We start from the raw sequence: 20,105 nt of genomic DNA on the forward strand, positions 1-20,105 counted from the left end.
CACCATGATGGTCTGCCCTAACTTTTATGGGGCCTAACCCTGGTCCACGTACCTTAGGTGTGCTCTGGCAGTACCTGTGGGGATGGAGGGATCCCCAGGATGGGGCTTACCTCACATCCGAGTTAGTCGCTTTGATCTGCCTTTACAGCTCGTTAAAAGAGGTGCCTTGAGGGTGTATTAGGAGTGTACTGTGTATTTCTTGCATGTTGACTATAACAGGGTGATGAGCTCTCATGTAGGTATCTGCTTCTAATCAGAGAACCCCCAGTCCTTGAACAGACAAAAATCTGCTCAAGTCTCGTGAAGACTGTAGCATGTGGTTGGAAACATGAGCATAGGTAGAATTGAAGCTCTACAGATTTGGCAGATTTTGAAGTAAAACGGGGCTGGGTGGTGTGGAGTTTTCCAGGGCGAAAGGCAGCTGAGCTATGGTTTGCAGCAGTTGAATTTGGAGGTTGAGTGCCTAAGTCTCACACCGGGTATGGAGAACATTTGTGGGAATCTGATCCTTTTTTTTTTAACACGGGATGATAAATAAAAAACTCTGCTTAGATGATGTGAATGGAAAATGAAAAAGCAGCCTAGAAGTCAGAGCGTAAGTGGGGCCATGAAGAGTCGGGTGCAAGCCCTCACAAAGTGTCCTACCTCTGGACTCCAGTGTCTCCATCTCTTCTTGCCAGTAAGTCCCTGAGTCAGAAATGACTTGAAACGACTTGAACCTGGGTGTCCATAGCATCTAGCACTGGTTTCCTAAGTGTGGCTTTTTCTCCCTGTGTGACTCTTTTTTTTTTTTTTTTTTTTAAAGTCTATGCTTTACCTCTGGTTAGAATCTCAAGAAAACATGGAAAAGTGACTTTTTTTTTTTTTTTTTGTTCTCCAGCCAGCATTCACCCTCTTGTGACCTATTACAGAAGTCACGATATCATTTTCTGGGTGTCGCAGGCAATTTTTGAGCGTTTCCGCAGTATCGTCTTTGTAAAGGCAGAAGTTTTGTAGAACAGCTTAGAGGTGTTTTCAGTTATGTGTTATTTCAGCTAGTGCGAAATGAGGATCTGTTCACATGGAGGTGATGAGACCCTGCTGAGAAGTGTGCAACCGCACGGTCTTGCAGCTGTAGAGGCGGGCTGTCAAGCAGAGGCTTTCATTCGCCTGCCTCACCGGAGCTTACAATAAATAAACAAACTTACTAACAAAGGCTTGAACCTGCCCAGTAACTGCGGCTGGATGGCGAACGGGGGGCTGTGTTTTCAGCGTGGGATCCCAGTAATCAGGAGGAGATAAAGGGTTCCTCGAGGAGAAACTGGAGCTGAGAAGGAGCAGGAGACACTGTCCTAATAGTGAGGAACATGAGACTCTGGAGGCTGTTGGAGCTTGCAGTCTAACGCCGGTCATCGTGAAAGTGTTGTACGGGGCGGCAGCCTCAGGCAAAGAGCTGGGGAACGGAGCAGACAAGTAGCAGCCGTGGCTTGCTGCTCGTCGTGAAGCTCTGGAGCTCAGGTTATGGGTGGTGAGCTCAAGCAGGTGGGAGGAAAAGAATGTCTTCCCCGTGCCCTTCTTTTCCTTCATTTACTGGTGTTGCTTCGGAATCTTGGACTTACCCGTGTGTGGTAATGCTCCTGAGGCACCACCATCTCCTCTCGGAGTCAAACCGAGCAGTTCCTGGCTGCCGACAAGTTGGTGGCTGCCCCGGCTGGCAGAGGGGACCGTGGCTGGTGACCTGGAGCTGTGACCTGGGAGGGGAGCAAGTGTTTTCCAGCCTGAATCTTCCAGCCACGGGGACAAGAGAAGCAGAAGGCTGCAGGCGCGTGCCCGTGTGTACGCACACGTACATAGAATCATAGAATGGTTGGGGTTGGAAGGGACCTTAAAGATCATGTAGTTCCAACCCCCCTGCCATGGGCCGGGGCGGGGGGGGGGGTTGGACACATCTGCATATGCATGCATGTATGTGCATATACACATATGCATAGAGCAGATACATCTGTATATGCATAGAGTGCACCTCTACGTGTGTATATATTGCATATGATATATATGTACAAAACGCTCATGTTTCAAGCAGGGTGGAGCGCGGATGGGGAGGGAGAGACATGCTGGGAGGCGGAGGGGGGGCGTTCAGGAGAGTTGTAGGCAGCAGCTCGAGTCGCTGGCTGAGCTCCAGCTTGGGAGCCAGCGGGGACAAACCTGAAGCGGTGCGAGGGGATGGGAACTGTAAAACGGGCCAAAGAATCCCCTAACCCCCCCGCCCCATCCAAGCGATCCAGGAGGAGATGCGGAAAAGCCAGGCGCCCCGGCTGGCTGCGCGGGGAGATCAGCATTGCCCATGTGTCCCAGAGGGACAGTTTGCCTCCTCGAGCGAGAGGGAAATAATGAAAAGGACATGGGTGGACAGCAGAGATGCTGATTTTGCCATGAATAATGTGTTCGTCAGTGGAAAGTTATTCAGGAAAAAAATAAAATTTAGCTCTTTTATTGTGAAAAAAACCTGTTAAATCCATGCTCTCTCGTGTTAAACCCATTTATTAACTTCCCGTAGGTATGAACTAGGAGCAGCTTTGTTCATCGGATGGGCTGGAGCTTCACTGTGCATCATTGGTGGCAGTATATTCTGCTTCTCCATAGCGGAAAACAGTAATTCTCCAAGGTAAAACACAAGCTGTACTTACTGAAAGACGTCAATACTAGTGTATTTCTGCCTGCTACATACGTATGCAGTTTGATTACTTTTCTGAAACACTCTGTAGTGAGGTTCGGAAAAGGGTTGTGTGGATGCAAGAAAATAATGGGATTTAAGGATAATGCTCTGTCCGTCATTAATGTAATTGAGAAAAGCTATTGACTTGGAACAAATACTTGTGTAACATACGCTCGATAAATTTACTACAGCTGGAAAAAAACCGCGTTCACCGATGTAGGAAAAGTGGTCAGGTCACCTTACAGGTGTGAACAGACAAGTTTCATAGAATCATACATGGTTCAGGTTGGAGGCACTTTAAAGATCACCTAGTTCCAACCCCCCTGCCCTGGGCGGGGACACCTCCCGCTAGACCAGGCTGCTCAAAGCCCCATCCAGCCTGGCCTTGAACACCTCCAGGGATGGGGCATCCACAGCTTCCCTGGGCAACCTGTTCCAGTGCCTCACCACCCTCACAGTAAAGAATTCCTTCCTAATATCCAATCTAAATCTACGCTCCTTCTGTTTGAAGCCATTACCCCTCGTCCTATCCCTCCACTCCCTGATAAAGAGTCCCTCCCCATCTCTCCTGTAGGCCCCCTTTAGGTACTGGAAGGCCGCTATAAGGCCTCCCCGGAGCCTTCTCTTCTCCAGGCTGAACAACCCCAGCTCTCTCAGCCTGTCCTCACAGCAGAGGTGCTCCAGCCCTCTCATCATCTTTGTGGCCCTCCACTGGACCTGTTCCAACAGGTCCATGTCCTCCTTGTGCTGAGGACTCCAGAACTGGACACAGCACTCCAGGTGGGGTCTCACCAGAGTAGAGTAGAGGGGCAAAAGTTTCTTTAATCCCAAACCATCAGATCGAAAGAGAGAGAGGTGAAGGACAGCGGTGGTGGCAGTGGGACCTCCAGCAGCGGAAGAGGGGCAATAACAAAAGAGGCACAGCTGGGGGGAGTAACTATTCACCTGGGATCTGCCACTGCCTAAACGTCATGATTGGGCCCTAATTAGCTGCGAACAAGAGAGACGTGTTTATAGAGAAGTGAATTGCAAAGAGAGATGGGGGGGGGGGGGGGGAATGTCACACCAGAATGAGACCGCAGAGGCAAGGAAGGTGTCCCCCCTGCCCCCTCCCCTGAAATTTATAGGTAGGGGCCTATACTTTTCTTCTAGTTTCCTACTACTGTAACGCTTGGATGCAGAGATGTTACCTGTCCGTGGGATGAGCTGTAAGTGGTTGATTCTCTTTTCTTTTCAGGAGGGGGTATGCATATAATGGAGCCACATCTGTGATGTCTTCTCGTACAAAGGTCCACAACAGCATCCCAGAGAAAACCCCACCAAAGCACTTTGACAAGAACGCTTACGTTTAATTGTAGCGTTGGAAGATTCAAAGCATTTTAAAAAAGTTTGTACGTTTCATTCAGAGTGATTTCCACCCCCCCCAACCCCAATGTAATTACCACTAAGACAATGACTTTTTAAAACATTAACTTGCAGCTTTTTACATATTGATGTAAATTTTATTATATAATATTTTAAGATTGATGTTGGTATTGTAAAGTTTATACCTGGAAATCATGAGCTGATGTTGCTTTCTTGAAAAAAATAAATGGGGTATTTACCAACTCGGTATGTCAATTGCTTGGTCAATCACAGAATGTTAGGGTTTGAAGGGACCTCTGGAGATCATCCAGTCCAACCCCCCTGCCAGAGCAGGGTCACCTAGAGCAGGTTGCACAGGAACACGTCCAGGTGGGTTTTGAATGTCTCCAGAGACTCCACCACCTCTCTGGGCAGCCTGTTCCAGTGCTCTGCCACCCTCAAAATGAAGACGTTCCTCCTCATGTTTAGGTAGGACTTCCTATGCTCAAGTTTGTGCCTGTTACCTCTTGTCCTGTCGCCGGGCTCCACTGAGCGGAGTCTGGCCCCATCCTCTTGACACCCACCCTTTAGATATTGATAAGCGTTGATGGGATCCGCTCTGTCTTCTCTTCTCCAGGCTGAACAGACCCAGGTCCCTTGGCCTTTCCTTGTAAGAGAGGGGCTCCAGGCCCTTGATCATCTTTGTAGCCCCCTGCTGGACTCTCTCCAGCAGTTCCTTGTCTTTCTTCAACTGGGGGGAGCCCAGAACTGGACACAGTGCTCCCAATGTGGCCTCACCAAGGCAGAGTAGAGGGGGAGGATGACCTCCCCCAACCTGCTGGCCACCCTCTTTTTAATGCACCCCAGGAGAACACTGGCCTTCTTGGCCACAAGGGCACCTTGCTGGCTCATGGTCAGCTTGTCCACCAGGACTCCCAGGTCCTTCTCCGCAGAGCTGCTCTCCAGCAGGTCAACCCCTAACCTGCACTGGTGCATGGGGTTATTCCTCCCCAGGTGCAGCACCCTACACTTTGCCCTTGATGAACTTCAGTAGGTTCTTCTCCACCCAGCTCTCCAGCCTGCCAAGGTCTCACTGTATGGCGGCACAGCCTTCTGGTGCGTCAGCCATCCCTCCCAGTTTTGTGTCATCAGCAAACTCGCTGAAGGTACACGCTGTGAAAGTGAAAATAAGTATAGGATCTGGGGAGGCAGGAGCAGGTACTAAGAAGAGTCAGGGCCAGTTGTTATGAAAACAGTCACTAGAGAGGGTCTTGCACAGCCTAAGAGAATGCACGCCTGAGAAGAAGAATGCCCGCATCATCGTGAGCATTTGTGTGCGTGGCAGAGAAAGTAAAAATTGAGGCTGGAGCCTTTGGGGAGTTTTGTGGCGGGCAAGGCAAGGCTTGGAGACACTTCCTACATTCTGCATTCGCTTTGTGGCACAGGGCTCCTGCCCTGCCTCAACGCGCAGCCCTGGGGGCGACGAGGCACCTCCAGGGGGTTGTTTTTATTCCCCGCAGTTGGCAGTTCCCCCGTTGGGCAGGGGACTGGGACACACACCTCTGGCTCCAGAATGGCTCCAAGCCACTGGGTTTCGAAAGGGAAGGAAAAAAGCCCAGGCAACGCCAGCTGGCCTGCTCTGCCAACGACGGTCCTGAAGGGCTGACCAAATAAAAGCAGACAATGCTTAACAGCGCTATTTTAGATAATCCTGAATTAGTCACAACAGTTCAAAAATTCAGCTACTGCTTTTCGGGGGGGGGCCCTGTCCATAGAAATGGGATGGCTTTTGAGGGAATATTTGTCCAATGATTCAATAAACGAGGTCGGAGATTATGAATAACCACAAAACGTTTCCTAGACTGAGACCCTAAAATTAGTCACAAACTCCCATCTGTCTTGAGGTTTTAACTGCTGAACCCTTGGGAGAAAGATGTAAATATAAAAAACCAATAGTCCTATTTATTAATAGGCACAGTATGATAGAAAAAGTTTTGTATCTGATAGCATCTAAAATACATCAGAACAACAAAGCCATTCAATGTTCTTTTTATTTCACCTTATTTTTGTATTTCATTTAAGTCAAAGCACCATTGTGTTGTTTCAAGGCGGCAGCCAATACGGACAAAACAGAAATATGAAAGTACTTGCGCAATGGCAGGTCAGTGCTTTCCTCACTTAGCTTGCGGTTTGAATTTTTTTTTCCAATTTTTGTGCTTTTATGTTAACTAAGACTCACCTCTAATAAAAGAACCCCAACATTTCCAAAATAGGAGGCATTTAATAATAACTAGTTTCATAGCTGAGGCCTTTTCTTTCTTTTCATTTGGTGTTTATTGTAAACCATGGTAGAAACGTAACATTTTAATATATGGAAATATTTTCTTTAAAATGTTCACAATTTTATATAAAGTTTATGATAAAAACCAAGAAAATGTGCATTTAAAAATTTATAAAGTAATACTCTGGAGTAAATTCTGTTCACTGGTCACCAGGTTTTCTTGCAAGACCAGTTTCAATCTTTAATGTAAACATTAGAGGCAAAATCTTCACCTCAGTGAAACCCAAGAGACTTTCAACATCTGAGTTCATGAGAAAGAAGAATTAACTCTCGATTTCCAGACAGACACGGCCAGTAATGTGCATATGAATATTCTTGTTTCGAATTCAGGACCGAAAGACACAAGAGCTCTGTAAACACTATTCCTTGTTATTACATGACCAAAATGAGAAACGAACAGGAAACACTTGATGTTTTCAACTACATTTTCGACCCTAACAGAACCTGGCAGCAGCGCCTCCCGGCAGGAACGCAACTATTATATATCTGAAGAATCACTCCAGTCTGTTACAGTGACTAAACTGCTTTTTAACGTGCTTGTATTATCAGCTTCATGAAGGCCTGTTAAAATAACAAAAAAAACCCATTAACGATTATTGATAATATTTTGGGGGTATTTTTACTTTGTATTTATCTATGAGATAAAATTACATGCTGTGTGAATGAACACCTGTGGACTTCAGGAAGTCCAGAATTTCAACCAGTGAGGAAGTGACAAGTGTTGATAATACGAAGGCTGTTTCTGTCACAGAACACAACACACAGTACAAGCAGTCAGCATCGACATTACTTTCCTTTTAAAAATAACCTGAAGTATCTTTGTACAACTGACACAGCTTTAAGTATATTGAAACGCCAGGGCTAGAAACTACTCTGTAAGTTTTATATAAGATTGAGGTTACTACTTTACCAGTAGCTCGAATGTTTATCTCAGCCTGGTAGGTCACTTAGATATCTTGAACAAACCCGAAATTTTATTTTTATTCTCAACACAAAGTAAAGTTTTGCTCCTCCCTTAAATATGGGAAGGGATTAAAAAAAACCCTGAATGTTTAATTTTTAAGATGAGGTTAAAGCCTGATAGTACTATATGTTTTAAAATCTCAAATTTAAGTTTGTTGGTATCTCCGTGTATTTACGCGTATGTGTCGTTTATGTGTAAGTACATATCATAAGTATCATATATGATATTTATATGACATAAAACCAAGCACACAGTTTTAATTACTTGTTCTTTTCTTACAAAATACCATATATTGAATTACAATGTGTAATACACGATACTGAAGTTCTTCTCTAGATGTGTCAGCTGCTTAAGGCTTATCACGTAGAAGTAGGAATATGTTACCTTCCTCCTTTGGTACACTTCTCTTCGGAAGACCCCACGCCTGTACCACAGATGCAGCATTTGACTCATTTTTTGGAACTGTCAATGCCTTCTGACCTCCATCATCTTTCATCAATAAAAAGTCTTCTACTGATGATATATCCCAATCATCTTCATCAACTTCTGTGAACTAAAAGAGAGAAGAAAAAACATGCATTTTTCCTCTGTCCGTTTAAGTTGTGCCAAGTTCTTCCATTAACTCAACAACGTGAAACTGCTAAAGAAAAACGCCCTGGCACATGGCCTGCATGACATCTATCACCAGTTTTAAAATCCACATAATTCAATGACCTAAATTATATTAATTCACTATTACAGTTCCTAAGCTAAGAGTGTTGGGTTTTTTTTTAAGTCAGGAAGTACAAAAGTTCAAAGTTCTGCCAGTTTCATAACTGGCAGAAACCTATTTTTTCAGGTATTACATGTCTAACTTAAAAAAGGATCATCTTTTCTGGGATATTAGCTATTCCAATGAGATGGAAAGTCTTTTAGACATTCGAATGTACGTTACTAACATGAAAATAAAGACATGACGTGTTAGCAGTTTAGTTAGCTACATAAGCATTTTGCATTCACACTATAAAAAATTAATATTGCAATAAAGGCCTTTTAAATTTAAAATGAAACTAATTTATTTAAAGAAAAAATTAAATAATGAAAGTTAAAAAAAATAATGTTCAAAGTTAAAATACGTATTCCTCTTAAGACTCACTGTCAGCACGTACAGGTATATTTTTAATTAAGTGGTGGGTTTGCACGAAGAGTTCCCAAAATGAGAGTCAAGTCAACCAGATGAACCTGAAGGCAGCGAGTCCGTGGTCTTTCTTATCTCACCTGCCTGAGAACTAAATATCTTCATTCAGATTTTGAAAGAAGAGCTACAGCATTTCCCTATTTGTCAATCAGATGTGGTTCAATGGAATCGAGCCATTCTTAGAGAGCTTAACTGTGGAGAGTGAAAGATGGTTTCTCACAAAGCTAAAACCTTATTTCACAGGAGTTTCTCAATATTACAGTAAGATATAGAATGCACGTCTGTTGCACAGAAGGAAGAGTCAGATGCTATTAGAAAACAATGTAAGGTATGTGCATACGAGAGAAAAATCAACAAATATGAACATGTCATGTGTCTCGAAAGACGGAAAGAGACTACAGTAATGCTCTACCTTGCAACATCATACAATTTTAACATTGCAAACTCTTTTTCAAAAACTGACAGATCCGCTCAGTGTGCTGTATTATTAACATACCAGGATTCGACATTTTGCTGTTTTAAATTATCTGCATTTGGAGGGTGCGGTAATGGGAAAGTCAGAGTCACATATATTGAGAAATGCTGGAGGAAGAGTTTCCTCAAACAGTCACGAAGTCCCAACTGATTTTTAAAGTACAAAATAGAGAGAAAATATGTCAACTTCAAGCAGAATTCATTTTTGATCAAGTGTAAATACACAGCTCCAATCAAAACTGCTACGCAGTTTTATTAACTCAAAGACTTACTCCAAAGAAACACCACAATCCATGCAATGTCTGGTACAGGTGAACTTAGCTAATACAGCTTCAGGTAAGCACAAAATAAATTTTCTCTAAAATGTTTCTGAAGTAACTTCTGTGAAACATGACCTTTATAAAACATACGGCAATAGGATGCCTTATACAGGTTTTACGGTATTATGGGTTTTGAGAACGACAATTAGCAGCTATAAGCATTTAAGCTACTAGTATTTAAGCTAATTAAAAAAAATTGGACTTTCAGAGAAATCGTCATTCCAATGGCATTTATGTCTTTGGGCACCTTTGAAAATCCCAACTAAAATTTAAAGAATTAACTTGAACTGTATGCCTACATTTAAGCATACAAATATGGACATCGATATATGCACATTCATGTATAATTAGCAAAGAATACAAGATGGTGTGTTGTTCTGTAAAGATTCCAGAAAGTGAGCAGCAACGCCTGCCCTGGGTTCATAAACTCATTTCAAACTCATCACGTCCATACAGCAACACGTCACTGTGTTAATATATCAGGGACATGATGCATTCTAAAGTAATTGTAGCAAAAACATTTTTCATGGAATCATGGAATGGTTTGGGTTGGAAGGGACCTTCAGAGATCATCTAGGCCAACCCCTCTGCCATGGGCAGGGACATTTTTAACCAGACCAGGCTGCTCAAAGCCCCATCCAACCCGACCTTGAACATTTCCAGTGATGGGAAATGCATATCTTCTCTGGGCAACCTGTTCCAGTGTCTCACCACCCTCATCATACAAGGTTTCCTCCTTATATCCAATCTAAACCTACTCTCAGTTTAAAACCATTTACCCTTGTCCTATCACTACAGGCCTTGGTAAAAAGTCTTTCTCCACCTTTCTTGTAAGCCCCCTTTATATTTTGAAAGGTGCAATCAGGTCTCCCCAGAGCCTTCTCACCTTCAGGCTGAACAACCCCAACTCTCTCAGCTTGTCCTCATAGGAGAGGTGTTCCAGGCCTCTGACCATTTTTGTGGCCCTCCTCTGGACCTGCTCTAACAGGTCCATGTCTTTCTTGTACTGGGCCCCCCAAAACTGGATGCAGTACTCCAGGTGGGGTCTCACGAGAGCAGAGTACAGAGGAAGAATCACCTCCCTCGACCTGCTTCTTTTTATGTAGCCCATGATATGATTATCTTTCTGGGCTCCAAGCACACGTTGCCAGTTTATGTACAATTTTTATACCACTAGTATCCCCAAGTCCTTCTCCACGTGGCCGCTCTCATTGCATTCATCCCCCAGTCTGTATTGACACTGGGGATTGCCCCGACCCAGGTGCAGGACCTTGCACTTGGCCTTGTTGAAGTTCACGAGGTTCACCTGGGGCCACTCCTAAAGCCTGTGAAGGTCTCTCTGAATGGTATCCCTTCCTTCAAACACATCAACTGCACCACTCAGCTTGGTGTCGTCTGCAAACCTGCACTCAATCCCACTATGTCATTAATGAAGATATTGAACAGTAATGGTCCCAGTGCAGACCCTTGAGGGACATCACTCATTCCTGGTTTCCACTTGGACATTGAGTGTAACTCCTTGGACACGGCCATCCAGCCAGTTCCTTATCCATCTAACAGTCCATCCATCAAACCTATGTGTCTCCAATTTAGAGGTAAGGATGATGTGGGAGACAGTATCAAATGCCTTACAGAGTAGGGGTAGCTGACATCGTAGCTCTTCCCTTGCCCACTGATGCAGTCACTTCATTGTAGAAGGCCACTAGTGGAAGACACTTCCTTGTAGAAGGCCATTAGTCAGGCATGATTTGCCCTTGGTGAAGCCATATTGGCTGTCTCAAATCACCGCCCTGTCTTCAATATGCTTTGACATATCTTCCAGGAGGATCTGTTCCATGATCTTACCAGGCACAGAGGTGAGGCTGACTTGTTGGTAGTTCATAGGGTCCTCCATTTTAAAAATGGGTTTGATGTTTCCTTTTTCAGTCAGGGACTTTGCCTGACTGCCATGGCTTTTGAAATATGATGTAGAGTAGCTTGGCAACTACATCAGCCATTTTCCTTAGGACCCTGGGTGGCATCTTGTCAGGTCCCCATGGACTTATGTATGTTCAGGTTCCTCTGGTGGTCTCAAACCTTATCTTCTCCCACGATGGGAGTGACTTCATTCCCCTAGTCCCTGCCTTGAGGCTCAGGGGCTTGAGAGATGTGAGAAGAGAGGTTACCAGTGAAAACTGAGGCATCTTTAAAACATAGATTTTAAGGCTTATTTTGCTACAGCTTTTTTGCTCTTGAAGCTGAAATTCCTTAACACAGTGGCCAGCGAACTGTGAACATTTTACAGTCTTCTATCATCTGACATTGCAGAGAATTTGAAAGTAACATTTGGGCAGAAAATTAAACTGTAATAGTCACGTCTGAGTTGATAATTTTGAGTCTGGCGTGATTTGCAGCTCTCACACAGTCAATGGACAAGCTAGGTGTCACCAGTGGCAATTAAAAACACACAGGTTAAATGTGATTACCCTACCATTACAGCTGAAGTTGATTAAGACAATCACCCCTTTCTGGAAACTGAAATAGAAGTGTCACTGTTTCTGGGAGGAGTGATAAATTTCAGATTTAACTGTTAGTCAGAGAGCCCTAAGGTAGCAGTTTTATTATGGATAACAGGATTTTCAGTAATTATTTGTTTATTTAGTAAAAAAATATTTTCTTGAATGCTAGAACTAGTATCTGGCTCTCTACTTCAATCTAATAACAATGACTAAAACTGAAATAAACAGCACTATCTCCTGCTGACTTCTGATTTGGAGTAACTTCTGTTCTTTTTAAAAAATTGTTCAGGCAAAGATTAATTTGCACCAAAGTGGCTTACCAACTATAAAACTCTAAACTGAGGGGAAGACTGGGATCTTAGCAGCTTGAGGGGTAAAGAATAAGTTGTGTCAGTATTCTGGTTGCGAACACGTGGCGTGCTCGATGGACAGACATCAGTGGTAGATCTGATGTAGTTTGAAAACAGCATATAATTGTCAACAGATGCAGTAGAACAAAGACGGTACTCACAAATGGAATCTGTCCCCTCATTAAAATGTATTTAAAAGTTCCATATCAGATAAAACTCTAGAAATAAAATATTTTAAAATATTAGATAAGCAAATCCATTTTTTCTCCATCAAAACAAGATACTAGGAACACAAGTAAAGAAGGGCTCTCTCTAGGCTGCTAGAGAAATAAAGATGATACCAACTGCGCCCAAACTTTGGGCTAGCTGTAGTGATCCAAACCAGTCATGACATAACCTAATAAGCAGCACGATGAAGAGGTCACTTGCCACAGATCACTTGCTAGCATTTTTTAAGATATGTGTCTAGTTCAATTACTTAATGAAATAACAATGACTATTAAAAGTGATACCTTCAGTTCTTGCACCTCTTCTTTCTTAATAAATGCCTGCGCAACATTAATCCCTCCAGCTGGTTTGTTCTTATTTCCATGGTTAGAAAGACTCTTTCCAACTTTTTCAGTCAGTTTTTGAATAACTGTTCCTAAAGTTCATAAAAAAAAATATATTGACAGTTTCAATTCAGTAAGGGGCTTTACTGTAAACCCTCTAGAAACCTTCCACAAAGCAAAAATAAGTAAAAGGCTGAGAAAAGCTTTTCTTTGGACAGAAGTCTCTCTGAGGCACAGATTGACTCTTTTTCTCCATTTATATAAAACAGCATGACACACATCTAATTTGAATGGACATCTATAAGTACTATATTAACATAAACACATTAGCAAAAACATAAAGTGCACGCAAATATACATATACTCAAGACTAGACCGCCTGCCTTCATTATGTTTTCTAACACAGAGATATTATCAGGAAATGCAAAATCACGTACAGCTGTTACAACATGCATAAACAAAAGTAGTGATAAAACCTTTTGGAGTTTTGGCAGGTGTTCCAGTTTCTTCAATTTCACTTTTCTCCATCCCATCCACATCGCTTTTGCCAGAAGCCTTCTGAAAAGCACTGACTTTGCTGCTTAATGTTTTTGACTGCTTTTGCAGTAATTCCGATGATATGTAATACTGCTTAATATCGTCTTCATCTCCTTCTTCCTCTGAACTGAATGGTGGAGTTCTAAGCAAAAACACATACAACCCGGGGACTTACTGGGTTTCACTGACTGCATTGATATGGACATACTTAAGCTTCCTTGTATTTTCCATTCCAGTAACATATGCATTTTTCTTATGTGAAAAAAAAAGAGGAGCTCCCATAAATTCTAAGTATCCATAAAACTATTTAAATGAAATCATGCTACTAAGTAAACTCAGAAAGTTATCTCTTACATAGATATGATTATTTCCATCTATGCAACTACCTTTACAACAGATCAATATATAACAAGGCAAACAAAGATAGGTCTTCCATGGATCAGCAGGCAGAGAAAAATTCAGAGTCAAGGAATCTGCAGCACAGAAAGTCTGTTCTGATATTCTGTTAGATGAAAATAACTTGGGAATTTTTCAGTGCAGGAAATTACAAAGTAATGTGCCTGATGTGAGTAGAACCTGGAATATTGTGTTTAATTTTGGTCACAGTAAGAAAATATCAATAAACTGAAAAAAGTCTATAAATGCTTTTAACTGGCTCAGAAAAAGCATGTGAGAACTAAACTAAAGGAAGTGATACTACTTGATTTTACTGAATGTCCATCTCTGGTTCACAAGAAAGAATATATCTACTGAAAGGAGAACACACTATTTTTCACGGATTATGATAGCAGACTCAAATGGCATAATACTTTAAAAAAATATTAAATGTGGAGTCCAGAAAGCGTTATAATTTCAGCTTAATAATAGCCTTTGCGCAGCAAGCACGTGAATATTCAGTCACCAAATACGTTTTCTTCAAAAATACAAAGGAATAAAACATACGTGATACTAGATGACTTTCTGGCAACTCCATTTCCAAAAATCTTCATGGATCTAAAAATAACAAGATAAGTTATTTCAAGACTGACAGTCAACTAAGTATGCATAAAGTTTATATAGAAGTAATGTGAATTCTTTGCTCAATTCTTACAACATTAGGAGGAAATGTTCATATCGGTCATAAAAAAACCAAACCCATATGATTGTTACCTGAGGTATGAGTACTATGAGAATAGCATCTTACTTTGGCGTAGAGGTATTCTCAGCAACGGCTGATCTTTGTTCAGCTGGGCGGACAGCTGTTGAAGACCGTTTTACTCGTTTTCGTGGTGTGGCAAATGAGGAAATTCCCAATTGGCTGAATTTCTGTTTATCTACAAGAGAAGTTATCAATCTCATTATTAGAAACAATGTTTGGTATCTTTCATATTTCATTCATAAAATTAAAGATGTCTCTGCTGCAGATTATAGTTTTACAAAAAAGAAGAAAAAATAATTTTTTTCTTCAAAGCCGTTCAGAGTTACCATGTATATTGCCAATATAGGAGCTAGGATTTCTGCAGTTAAGCACAGTATCAAGACCCTTTAAAGGAAACTGTTAAGTTGGCCATAACGACATAGAATATTTATGTGAAAAATTATGAAAGCAGCTACATAGAAATGTTTCTAAATGAAACCTTAGGTACCAGTTATAAAATGTAAGAAAAAAGGGTTTTTTAACCTTCTGAAGGAAGCTGAGGACAGGAAACAGTTCTATTACAAGATGATGATTTCTCTTCAACCCTAAAGCTAACTTGGCGTTCAAGATGCTCTCGAATTCTCTGAATGTCAGGCTCTTGCTTCTGTTTGCAGTCTCTAGCAGATTCAATAGCACGCAAAATTTTATTTAATCGATCATTTGGGATACCGCGAACACCCTAAGGAAACAAATTGTATTGTAAATACAGGGGCTATTATTTCAGGGATTTATATTCTACTATCATATATGCTCTTCTAAACTTCAAATATCACAAAACTCGTAGAAAAATCACAAAAGTTGGTAACACTGCTCACAGGTGTAGCCATATCCTCCACAGCTCGAATTTGATGGACATCCCCTCAGGTTAATGAATTACACTACAGGTGGAAATTTAGCTTTGGATTTTATAGGCTGAGGGTTGAGGTACAAGAGTGAAAGAGAAAAGCAAAAAAGTGGGACAAAGATTACCCCTCTTTTAAATAATTCAAAATAATCTTACTGCTTTAATTCCCAAGGATTCCAGCTTCTCCTCCAGGGCTTGCTCCAAAACAACTCGTAATTCTTTAGTTAAAGAAGGATCAGTCTTCAAGGCATTTATTAAATAGTGGTTACTTCTACTTGTTTTATGGTCACCTTTCTCAATTTCTGAAATAAAAATGCAAAAATGCATTTAAGAGGCATTTGAAAAATCCACAGTACGAGACAATTAAAAACTGCACCGACGCATGCATTTTTCAGAAACACCGCAGACATACATTCGCACTTCTTGTCCACATGGAGTTGTACTCTTTTGAAAATCTTGGGCTAGCTTACTGAAGTCAACTCACTTGGAATCTACAATTCAGCACCTTGTACCCACCATCATAAGTATCTTTTATTTTTCTTCTTACAGAATCACTATATAGTCCTGAATATTTAGCATCAAAGACCTTTACTTCTAGAACTGTACTTGGAAAATTCTAGTAAAGAAAGACTATCTTCTGATACTTAAGTTCTCTAAAAGTGGTATTTCAAATCAAAGCCAAACTCTAGCAGGAATTAAAACAGGGATATGACAAAATTTTTCTCAAGAAAAGCTTCAAACAATGTAATGTTCTCTGATAAAAAAACCCCACTGAAATCAAATATTTGGAAAGTTGGAACACCTTCAAAAGCCTTGGTAAAGATAAAACCTTAGTCTGAGTCAGACTGTTTCCCAGAATATACATGATGGATAATACTTAACTTCAAAACTCTTTCAAGGACAAAGTTCAGCGTCGTGTTTTCTTCTATGCAGGTCTATGACATCATACATACTTAAAAGCAGACAAAGAAGTTTCCATCCCTTTCCCTTATTTTAAGTGTCCGTAATGACATGAACTCTTATGCAAGAAATAAAGAATCATCTAGACAGATTCTTCCATCTAAATTAAAGACTGACATTTGAGTTAGGCCCAAGTATCATAGGGTTATACAAGGGAGTAAAGAAGCAAACCCATTTGGAACCTGCCTATGAAGTGTCTCTGGCAAGACAAAGTTTTACCGAATGCCACTTAGACCAAGTGAACCAATAATCTGTGGGACCATGGTAACTCCTTCTGTCTGGCGGTGGTCAGCAAAGCTGGCAAAGCATACACAGGGATATACAACATCCCAGGAAAGCAGGTTGTAAACCACACTCCCAGCTTCGCCCCCTGAAATAAAGGGTAAATCTTCAGTAGGTGTTTGTCTCTTTCCAGTATGACTTACAGGGCAGCAGAGTCATTTGCCAGTCCATGGACAAGGATATAAACGAAGGAATAATTCCAAATTGTGACTTTCAAATGTTTTCTTTCAAAAAAAGAAAGTACCACTTTTCTTATTTTTAAACAATGATTGCTTAAAAAGCAGTTCCATTTCGTTTTCATTTTTCTTTAAGGGAAAGATAAGCATCCTGAAGAGGACCCAAAAAAACCTCAAGATACACAGATTTTATTTAGGTTGTTTTGAGGAAGTGGCTTCTGATGTATCCTGGAAAGAACTACAGGTAATGAAAACGGAAAAAGAGTCCAGCTACCGCACTAAGAGATCTGTGCTGAAGAGGACAGAATCTGGCTGAAATCTTAACTGGCTTTCAGAACTATGTGGAGAACTCAGTCCCTGACAGAGGTGGAATTAAAAGCCATTTGGCTGGAGAGCTGAGTCCTAGAAGAGGAAAACTATTGGTTGGTGTGGAAACATTGGGTTATCAGACTATCCTCTGTTAGGAAAAGGTGCGTTATCCAGTATGGAATGCTCCCAGAAATCCACATATAAGACATATTAAAGCGGAAGGCTCCAGGGAGGCTTCTGAAAATCCTGTCCCTTTCAGATGTTAATCCTTACAATAAAACAGATCCATCTAAAATCATTTTTAAATTCATAATTACCACATGCTAATATGGGTAACAAGACTATCCAGCATTATCCTGATTAATGACAATATTAATTCTTCCTAATTAACCCAAGCCAAATCCTCTTTGCTAGAGCCAACTATTTAAGGAACTGTACTCTTACTCATTTCTGTTTTTTAAAAAAACCCAACCCTAAACAGTTGATTTGACAACTTTGGAGACAAGGGACCTGAAGTCTGGTCCACTGTTGCAGCTCCCACATAATCCTATCAAATAATCCGTCAAGTCAAGAATTTTCACACTCTCCCTTACAAGTGGCTGTCACCGAAAACAAAAAAATCTTGGTCTGTCTTTTCAGACTGCATTCTTTCGTTCTCTCTCCTACTGCAGGCCATGCCTTTAGGCACAGCAGAAGAATCAAAGACAATCCATCAAGAAAGAAAGTGGCAAGCAAGAGAAATAGCAGAAAGAACGGCAAAAATGCGAACAGTCTGTATTTCAGATCGATCAGAGTCACTGGGTTTTCCCTGGGGAAACCTCTCACTTAAGCACACATGTATTCAGACAATAATTGTGTTCTCAAAACAGCATCATTCCTTCAAAATTTAAACTCGTTGGCTATAAGGTTCAAGAGTGATTTTGATTTTTGTACACAGTACAGATTATTATGCTATTCACCTATTTGGTGTTTCATCTAAAGGACTGTAAGTGTTCTTCAGAAGAGTGTCGTGCAGGATGAACCAGTGCATTCTCTTCTATCACTGTAAATGTGGCCTTCTCCAAGTTCTCCTCAGAGGAAGCAGAACAGCAGCTGCCAACACTGGGCTATGTAATTTCATTCAGAATTGCACAACCCTGGCTGGAGCTGTGGCTGCTTAGAAGTAGGCGTAACTTCGATTACTTGCAAAAGTATCTTTGGTGCACCTACGAAAGTAGGCAGCTTCAACCTCCACCACCAACTTCCTTCTCCTATCTGAACTCTTTATCCTCTTAGGCAGTTTGAATAAGTGAGCACACATTGCAATAGCGTCAGCACCAAAAATTTCCTTGTAAGGGGATGTTCCCCATGAAACTTAGCTCAAGTGCCTTTAGACATATGGAATATGCCTGCTTTTAAGAGTTAAGCAGCTTTCCATAAAAACATTGAACTTGGATAAGGAAATCATAATATTCACAACACCAAGAGCAAACAGAAGACTCACACAAACAAGGAACATTCGCACCCAAATCACGTAAGCATACTCAAATACGATGAAAAAATACTGTAGGTATGAAATAAGATTTACATTTTTATTTTCAAAAAACGCATGCCACTACATTTTGAGCTGAATCAACCATTACCTTTTTCCTCTTCTGAAAGCTCCTCTATGGGCTCCAGCATATGCACCAAGGGTGCCTGCTCTAATAACAAGGAAGAACAGGAACACCAGACAAACAGGACAGAAGAAGGTCAAGGTCCAGAGCGGGAAAGTTAGGCAAAAAACTACACTTACGTCAGTTTTCCTGATTGCTGACAACCTGCTTAACAATCACAAACCCAATGCAACGTGACTCTTCACTGCCTTGCTGGTAACATTTTTGTAGAGGAGACCCTAATACAACAGTCACTTCAGGAGCGATTCAGTTGCCTATACATGGGTGTCTGGTGTCATCTCAGATATATCAGAGTTTTAAGCCATCAGGGCTGCCTGATATGTCACACAGCTATAGAAAAACCCGTGCCCTTCTGGAATGGCACCCAGAGGCCAAGTGTGATGTTTTTAAGCATCTACAATGACAAGGCCACCTAGGATTAAGTAAATGAATACTGTCTTTCATTTCTCATAAGAAGCATTTTAATTTTTAAATTTACTGAAAAATATTGTTTATGCGCAATTTGATACTAAAAGTTACTAAAGGCAAGTAAAATGGACAGAACTAGAAATCTTCATAAATATATGGAAAAAGTATCTTAACTCATTATTCCAGAGAATTATTGAGTCCACACATGCAAAACAGTGAAATTTTATATATATATATATGATAATTTGCAATAAAACCAATTTTAAAAATCTTCAACCACTCCAGTATAGAGAGATTCAGTATTATCATGTGCTTTAAAGAAATCTTGAAATAACCCCTGCTGAAAACAGCTTCCTAAGCATATTGAAATTATCATTTTGTAGGTTGTCAGGTACAATTTACTTTATATAACTGAAGCCAAATTACAGTTTATTTACAACTTTATAGACTTCGGATATAAAAGATGCATGAAAATGCTTATATGTAGACTAATAAAAATTCAGGTTTTTAAAATGTTAATATTCAATTTCCAGAAATAAATTTATTTCAATGAAAACTAGAATTTTAGTTTGTTCTAGGGTTTATGATAGAAACAGGGACACATGCAAACTATATTTTCAGCATTCAACTACTGGCAGTATAAGAGAAAACAATTTATTGCCCAATATTTTGGGCCAATATACATTTGCCCCGGCATTCACAAGAAACCTCTGGCACTATAAATCTTGTTATGCTGTATGGATAGAAGGGGAAGAAGTGACGCTGCAGTAAAGATGCCTGCTCTTCAGCACTTCTTGTACAATTAGGTACAAACATGGATGCATGGTGATGGGTAATCACAATTAAATGAGCACTGGGAGCTAAGTGACACGTACTGTCACATCTCCAATATTCCCCATGTGAAGAGGACTAAAACGTGCTGGAAATACTTGGATATGGCTGCCGCAGCCTTCTCCATGCTTTCCATACTTGTGGTTCTATTGAGCAACTCACCTGCTCTTCCAAGCAGGTTCCAAGACTTAAAATTTGCTCTCATATAATTC

At 41.0% G+C, this 20,105-nt stretch overlaps 2 protein-coding genes across 5 annotated transcripts in view; one reads left to right on the forward strand and one right to left on the reverse strand.

Moving 5' to 3' along the window:
* Positions 1-4,294, forward strand: part of CLDN10 (claudin 10) — a 63,293-nt gene extending 58,999 nt beyond the window's left edge. For both annotated transcript variants that reach the window (XM_054186261.1, XM_054186251.1), the window contains exons 4-5: positions 2,537-2,644; positions 3,933-4,294. In XM_054186261.1, coding sequence (XP_054042236.1) covers positions 2,537-2,644; positions 3,933-4,047 — 223 coding nt within the window. In that variant the 3' untranslated portion in view covers positions 4,048-4,294. The remainder of the gene's footprint in view (positions 1-2,536; positions 2,645-3,932) is intronic.
* A 1,787-nt stretch (positions 4,295-6,081) lies between these two features.
* Positions 6,082-20,105, reverse strand: part of DZIP1 (DAZ interacting zinc finger protein 1) — a 43,512-nt gene continuing 29,488 nt past the window's right edge. For 2 of the 3 annotated variants that reach the window (XM_054188108.1, XM_054188109.1), the window contains 9 exons: positions 18,622-18,681; positions 15,429-15,574; positions 14,912-15,107; positions 14,435-14,564; positions 14,194-14,244; positions 13,191-13,393; positions 12,676-12,806; positions 7,729-7,897; positions 6,082-6,941 (listed from right to left, as the gene is read on the reverse strand). In XM_054188108.1, the coding sequence (XP_054044083.1) occupies positions 6,859-6,941; positions 7,729-7,897; positions 12,676-12,806; positions 13,191-13,393; positions 14,194-14,244; positions 14,435-14,564; positions 14,912-15,107; positions 15,429-15,574; positions 18,622-18,681 (1,169 nt within the window). In that variant the 3' untranslated portion in view covers positions 6,082-6,858. The remainder of the gene's footprint in view (positions 6,942-7,728; positions 7,898-12,675; positions 12,807-13,190; positions 13,394-14,193; positions 14,245-14,434; positions 14,565-14,911; positions 15,108-15,428; positions 15,575-18,621; positions 18,682-20,105) is intronic. The other variant, XM_054188110.1, reaches the window with a different exon arrangement.

The sequence above is a fragment of the Rissa tridactyla genome, chromosome 1 (assembly GCF_028500815.1).
Source record: "Rissa tridactyla isolate bRisTri1 chromosome 1, bRisTri1.patW.cur.20221130, whole genome shotgun sequence".
NCBI lineage: Eukaryota > Metazoa > Chordata > Aves > Charadriiformes > Laridae > Rissa > Rissa tridactyla.